The 7,611-nt window shown below is 32.3% G+C and overlaps 1 protein-coding gene across 5 annotated transcripts; it reads right to left on the reverse strand.

Moving 5' to 3' along the window:
- Positions 1-29: 29 nt before the first annotated feature.
- LOC123005901 (choline/ethanolaminephosphotransferase 1) lies at positions 30-7,294 on the reverse strand. Of its 5 annotated transcripts, XM_044399956.1 has the most exons (9): positions 6,906-7,234; positions 2,923-3,163; positions 2,714-2,872; positions 2,488-2,619; positions 1,972-2,103; positions 1,247-1,405; positions 1,074-1,199; positions 886-1,024; positions 30-245 (listed from the first exon to the last, which is right to left on the reverse strand). In XM_044399956.1, exons 1-9 carry the CDS (start codon positions 7,136-7,138, stop codon positions 169-171), a joined length of 1,398 nt encoding a protein of 465 aa, XP_044255891.1. In that variant the 5' UTR covers positions 7,139-7,234; the 3' UTR covers positions 30-168. The 5 variants fall into 5 exon arrangements, with proteins under 5 accessions (XP_044255891.1, XP_044255893.1, XP_044255894.1 ...); XM_044399958.1 differs by lacking the exons at positions 1,972-2,103; positions 2,488-2,619 and adding an exon at positions 1,669-1,800 and having other exon boundaries at positions 6,906-7,294; XM_044399959.1 differs by lacking the exon at positions 2,488-2,619 and having other exon boundaries at positions 6,906-7,293.
- Between the last annotated feature and the right edge of the window lie 317 nt (positions 7,295-7,611).

Here is a 7,611-nt window from a genome sequence, read left to right on the forward strand (position 1 = left end):
ACTCACCTGTTAGGTTAGTAAAAATGATATTATGGAAAAACAATTTAATGTGATATCGACACAAATCATACAATTGAAAATAAGTTAAAAAATGGTAATACTACTAAATGTTTACAAAATATGTTTTGTAAGCGATCAAGGCACAAATTGCGGCAGCAGTGGAAATGTTTACGAATTTTCTTCCGATTGTAACAAAGGCACAACGTCTTCTCCATCAGAAAGATGTATTTTCTTTTCAGATTTACCTAAAAAAAATCGCCACTAACAAAAAGAATAATCCGTTTGAAGGTGTTAATAAGGCATAAAACAAGTACATACACCGTTCCTATCCAATCCCCAAATACAAGTGCGCTAAGCAATAGCAAGCCTCAACCTTTAAGTTATTAACCAAGTGTAGGAAACGTTACGAGTGGAGAGGATTTAAAATAATAGAGCAAAATAAATGTAATAATATTTTATGTCAAATTATACATTGTGTAACAACAAATCTCATGTGCGTGTTTCCTTCTAACATCCAAATATCAACCATGACATTACATTTTTTAATGAATTTGTTTTGATTTAGAGAAGGAAGGAAGAGATTCAATCTTAATTCACAAAAAAGCTCTATAATTACGAAAATTAGTACTGCAGTGTTATATCATCAAAGTGTAAGAAATTTAACTAAAAAGAGGGCAAACATCAATTATTTACAACAAAATCACGTTGCCAACAGACAATAAAATTTTAACACAATCATCACAAGTGGAATAATTCTAAAAACACCACCTTTGGCACAAACAAACGTTTCGAACAGAGAATAAATAAGTTAAAGCAACGTTTTACATCCGTGTTAGATTTAATAATGTTTACTTTTACGTGATTTTACTGACTTTAGATTCGTACCATTTTTCTCTGAAGGGAGCGTAACCACTCGCTGAGGTCCCCCAGGATAAGGTATTCTAAATAACTCGACGTGGAGGAAATCACAGATTTCCTGACAAATTTGGTAACAGTAGCGCAGCAAATCCACGATTACCCAAATCTAAATCATGTAAAATAATCACAAGTTATAGAAATTATCAACTCATTACCATGCACAGCCATAGAATGTAATATTCTCTGATGAAAGTATTGAAATATTGGTTTAAAAAGAGCATAGCGGGTCCTAGAAGCGACCAATCCATATAATCCATCTCACTTTTAGTCATATGAGCAACCTAGAATCGATAGTTTTATTGTGATTTTTTTAAAATAAGCTACTTACCACAAGACGATTGGTTACTTTCGCAGCAACTAATCCGAAAGCCAAAACATACAACGCTGGATGTTCCTCATACACATGTTGTGTTGACTTTTGATAAATAATAAAGGCTGGTACCAATACCATTGAAAAGGGGATGACCGGTGATAAGACACTTGTTCCCTGTGATTTACACACAATATAAACACGTGGAACTCAAAAAATGAATCGCAAAAATTTTCGGCGAGTGATAATTTCCCGAAAATATCTGCGATTGCAAACACCAACAATTAAGCTGAATTAGAAAGCGTATAAAGCATAAACTATTGCATGCATTAAAATTGAACGAAAATTGATTCAAGTGTGGTTAGTTATGGTTAGTTGTGATTTGAAATCAATTTTCGTGCAGTCACTACTACGACAGGTTGACATTGGAGCAATCTTACAGCGACCGTTGATCCATTTTTGCCCACTCCTCCCGTGAAAATAATAGAAACGTTAGCTTGGGCGAGAAGAAGAGCCACTGCACACGCCACGCCAATGGGAATCAACTTCACCTCCATATCCAAGCCGGGTATCTTCGATCACGAATCATACACTTTAGTCAGACTGACAACAGCTTTATTTACAAAATAAATAAGAATTTTTAAGCACAGTTTTAAAGACGACGACTGTAAACAGCTACCACCTCAGCGCTACATTTAGTATTTACAATTTTACAGCTCAAAATGACCCTTTTTTAATCTTACAGCAACTGTGGATCCGTTCTTGCCGCATCCTCCCATTTTGATACTTTCGAAAAAAGTGTAAAACAACTGGAAAAATCCCAGGTAAAAAGCAGTACACATCACGTGAGCCCAATGGAAAGTAAACCCGAAAACCTAGAAAATTTCGAAAAAAATTACACACCGACCCGGAATTGCTCCAACCAACCTGAGTAAGGAATGACTTACTCATCAACAGTTCAATTCCTCCACCGGTTAGTCGAACTAGGCTTAAAATACAAAAGAAGCTCAAACAAAAACAAGTGTCACGAAAAATAAATCTCTGTGATGTTATTACATAAAAACGAATATTAATCTAGGATATAAAACGGTCATCGTTTGTTGTTTCGAGACCGAAAACAAACAAATCGCCCCATGCACCTCGAATCGTCCTAAAATAAAACATAAGGGAACACAAAATGTTAGTTAGAAATTCTCATTGTAGGCTTTTGCAGGAATTTTAATCCATGCTACTGCTGTGTGAATAATCTGAAAACTTACAGCAACTGTTGATCCGTTCTTGCCGACACCCCCGGTGAATATCACAATAATACTTTGGTAAAGCGACCACAGGCCGCATATTAAAGTGCTTAATGGAATTAAGTACCATAAGCAAACAGTACCGCTAAAAAACTACACAACAAATCAACTGAAATTAGATCTCGAGCAAAACTCTGGCCGAATTCGGACCTGTGTAAAACATTGACACAAAACGACCGATTCTCACCTTCGTGGACCAAACACTGGGTCCGAAAATCGTCGACAAGAGGAGGATTCCCATGATGGTGTATTGTGCCTCCGTCACGTCGATCCTCCCGAAACGTAACGTTCCGGAAACGTACGTCTGCCAATGCGCACAATAGAAAAGCGTCATAGCACAAAAACACTAAAATGGTAATTTATATAAAACGATAAGAAGTTTTCAACATTACCGACCTGAAAAAACATCCATCCGGGATAATACCCCAGCTGGACGGCAATACATGCGGACAAGGCCACAAAAACTGTTGATATCGAATCGCAGCCGTGGTCGAAGAGCTCACCCAAAGGGTTCGCAGTGCCGGTTTTTCGGGCCTGTTTCCCGTCGATGGCGTCCAGACTTTGATACACGAAAAGGCCGAAGCCGCATAGGCCGCACGCCCATCGGGGAGCTTCCTGTTTTGCGTCTGGTGAAAACCTAGAAAACATAACTGTTATTATTTGATATAAAAACAACAAAAAGCCAATCTTTAATTCCGACAAAAAAAAATACATTGTCTGTTATACGGGGTACCTGGAAAAAACGTTGAAAGATTTCGGAAGTTGGTTTCCTAGGTCAAAATTAAAAAAAAAAACAGTTCCAGAAATGCTTCCTAAAGGAGCTAAAGTGATAACTCAATCTTTAGGTTTTAGTAAATCTAACTGTTAAAGATTTATTTTCAAACTTAGAAAATATGATCATATTTCTCTTAAAATTAAAGAATTAAATTGACTAAAGCTTGATTTACATTTTCAATATTTTATCTATCGAAACACCCCTTTATCTTAAGAGAAAACTTGTGCATCGTAGATCTTTGCACAATGGAAATCTATCTACGTCATGTCTGTCAATGTTTTCGTACAGCCTTGTTTCTTAGATCCTTCACTTAAAATGCTGTTGTCATTTCTAATAATATTGATAATGACTTAAAATCAAAGCCGGTAAATTTATTATTATTATATTTAAAAAACAAACCAAAATAAAATACCTTATACTTAAACAGTTGAGGAGCAGACTTTCAGAAAGCAGTTTGTCTATATTTGCATTTTTGCAGGAGAAAACACAAACTGTCCTTTTAAGAAATAATTTTAATTTTTTATACCAGTGCCATTAAATCTGAAAAAATATGTACAAATTGTACACTAATTTTACAGCTAGAGTATTTAGGTATTTTACAAAAAAACACAAATACAGGGTGTCAGAACTCGTAAGATACCAGGAACTTGAAAAAAATGTTTCAAAATATTCTGTCAAAAAATTTTGACATTTATTTTTTGACATTAGACATTTTTTATGTCTATTTAATGACACTGATGCTCTCGTATATATAATTATTTATTATTTGTTATATAATTTATTATTTATAATTATTTTGTAAATATACAAAAATTTTGCCAAAAAAGCCAATGAAAAACAGAGTTACAATTTAGGATACAGCTTCCTTGTTTCCTCTTCTAATAGCCTGTAGCGAAAGAACTTGGAAAATTATTTTTCCAATAGAAATAAATGAGTCAAAGTGCAAAATTTAAACTCTCATAACTTTTTATAGATAGAAATTTTTTAACATTTTTTCCATGTTCCTTGTATCTTACCTTACATTATTGGCTTTATTACATTATGGCTTTTATTGGCAAAATTTTTGTAACATTACTAAATGTAATAATTGTAAAAAAAACATACATCAGCAGTATCAAAAGACAAAAAACAAAAGAATTTTTTTCCATGTTCCTGCTATCTTTTTTTTATTTGTAATTTTTGTCTGGGGCGCGAGTTCTGACACCCTGTATAATTTCCTATTATGATTTCTTTGTTTTTTATTCTGTATTATTAAATTTCTTTTTTGCTTGTACATTTAGGTTTTTTTTTTGATTATGTATATTTTTTAGTTATTATTATTATATTGCAAAACTCTGTTACTTTTCGTAATTAAAGTCAGTGCACAGTTAAGAAAAAAACGGTTTTTTTTCGAAAACGATGCGTCGTACAAAAATAACACAAGAGACATTTTTTTGTGGAAAATTAGCCAATAAGTCCGAAGCTGCTAAAAAATTCAAAAAAACTTCTTACAAAGCAAAATTAACCAACACATTCAGCGCCAAAAAATTACTCCAAATGCGAATTTTTTCGTTGGATAAATTTTTCTGTTGGAAAAATAATTTTCCAGTTTTTTTGCTACAGGCTATTGTACCTTTACTAAATAATAATAAAAAAAAACATATACAAGACCATCACGATCATTAAATAGACATAAAAAACGTCAAATGTAATTTTTTTTTACAAATACAATTTTTTAAACGTTTTTTCCATGTTCCTGGTATCTTATCTTACTTGAAATATTTCTCTGGGGCGCGAGTTCTTACACACCCTGTATAACAATTCTCTTTGAGTTCCTGATTCGAATAAACTACAATTGAAAACTACAATCAATTACACGGGTTCTAATTGACTATTATTTCATTATCAACGTGTAATAAATTTGAAATAAAACCATAAATACTTCTGTTTGTATTTTTATACTAACTTGATAAAATGTGTAGTCATTTTACTCGCAATCACTTTTTATTTAATGAATCTTTATCAAAACGAAACGGTAAATCCTATAGTACAATAAATGCATTCATTCATCTCATTACCACGTACGTCGTCAAGTTTAAATTACGACGCAAAATATATCGAACGAGAATTAGATCTTAAAGATTAAGACGGAATATTTTATCTAACATCTATTGATTTTCTAATTAACTATTTCAAAGGAACACGGACAAAATGACTGTCGCAAAAATGCAAGGAAATCGTTTACATAATTATGTTAATACATGCATTTTACGAGCAAACTATGTAATTAAAAAATTGTGGGTCGAAATAACATTCAACAACACAGAAGATTATTATCGGAGTCGCCATCGCATAAGAAAACGATTGAAAACCTTGATTATTACAGGTTAAAGAGATGCTTCAACTACAATTTTTAAGTAGGTACATAAAACAGTCTTTTACCTACAATTTATTGTATTAAAAACAAAAAGTGTTAAGTATGCTTCAAATCTTTAAAAAACTTCAGTCTTTTGCTAATTATGTTATGAAAAAAGAGCTCATACGTTTCCTACCATTAGATTAGATAAAATCTTCTGAAATCGGATATTATACGCAAATACTAGCAATAATCACAAATGTATCATCAAAAAAATGATACATCCGTAGGTCTGCTAGAACAAAAGCTTGATGAATTCTATAAAGGGATTTCGCAATTGGAGGAGAAAATTACAGTAATTTATTTATTTACTCGATTATTTATTGTTTTAAAATTCAACGTAAAAAAGTTGCATTCGACCTTTCAACAAATATAACACAATTAACCTTTGAAAGCAAAAACAATTATTAGGTTATTGAAAACTTAGCGTGGCGACTATAAAAAATACAATTTTCTAGTTGACTCGTAATCGTAAATTGGCACCAAACTCCTAATTGGAAAATTTCCATGACTTATTTCCTCTTACTTGCAAAATCGATTCATTTAAAACCCACAAATCAAAACTTTTTACAAATTAACAGTGACATGACAAATACAATAAATTGTAAACAAATCATAATTACTCATCGTTTTTCTTCCACCCACTCTCATATTTTCATATTTACATTTCGGTAGTAAATACCGTAAAATCATACACGAATGTGTGAACAGTAACTTTTATCTTGAACAAAATTTGATAAATAAATATTGTACAGTTGATAATCTCCAGACCGTTTAATTTTAATTCGCATTCGTCGCGAGAAAGCGACTTTATCAAAAAATAACCGTAGAAAGTTTCACTGGATTTTAATTAATTAATTAATTATCAACCTGATATGAAAACATATGAGTGAATCACACCAAATATACAAACCTACAAATTTAGATAAATCATGAATTATATAATTCAGGAAAAAGATAAAAATCATATCAGTTAAAAACGCAAAAATACAACAATCAGTGTTATTGTTGGAATTGACATGTGGGCAATTAAAAGTAAATTATGCATACAAGTCAAATTAAAAAATAATAAACCTAATGGCAAAACCCAGTGAAATGAGAAAGTGACCAGTCCGAAGAATGATAAATATGAAAAATAAAAAGTACGGAATAGAAAGTGGTGCCCCTTTATTTACTCAATTTATGAGATTTTATATGATGTGTACTTACCATATAAGAATTAAAGCCGTGACAATATTTACAATGAGCCCCAAAATTGTAATGAGGTTAGGTGCTAACCAAAGGGGCACCTTCGACGTTAACCAATTCCAATACGGTTGCAACAATTTGTCCAAAATACTAACACTTTGACACGAATATTGATGTTCACCTAATCGTTTTAACTGGGCATCGGAGAGGAGTCTTTCTTTATACAACTTCATCATGTTTGAGAACTTAACCATACATTAAAAAAAGTAACACAAAATAAATTCGTTTAACACTTGAACCGGTTGTTAATATTGTGATGTTTACTTATAAGAATTGTGTAAATTTCAACAAGCTTTAGTACAATTATAAACAACGAATAATGTACCAACTTCTCTTGTCAATTGAATCACGCCATATTGTGGTGGTCAAGGTAACGCGAGTGGAACGTGGAAGTGGAAAAGGGGGAGTTGATGTGTCTAAAGTTCCAACTCAATAAAAGTTATTTAATTGGAATATTTTTGTTTTTCTGCATACATATCAGATATGGATTTCATCAAATTATAAGTTTCAAGTTTTTGACGATTTTCAATACCCTCTTGCTGCTGAATTGCACCTTTGGAAACTTCTTCAAATTTTCTTATTGCAAGGGCAAGTTCATTTACCAGATCCTTGTTTCTTTCATTTAATTTCATTCGATCACACGTTTCCATCAACTGCTTAAGCAATA

The sequence above is a fragment of the Tribolium madens genome, unplaced genomic scaffold (genome assembly GCF_015345945.1).
Source record: "Tribolium madens isolate multiple individuals breed KSU strain unplaced genomic scaffold, Tmad_KSU_1.1 Scaffold_20;HRSCAF=117;Tcas5.2_LG4, whole genome shotgun sequence".
Lineage (NCBI taxonomy): Eukaryota > Metazoa > Arthropoda > Insecta > Coleoptera > Tenebrionidae > Tribolium > Tribolium madens.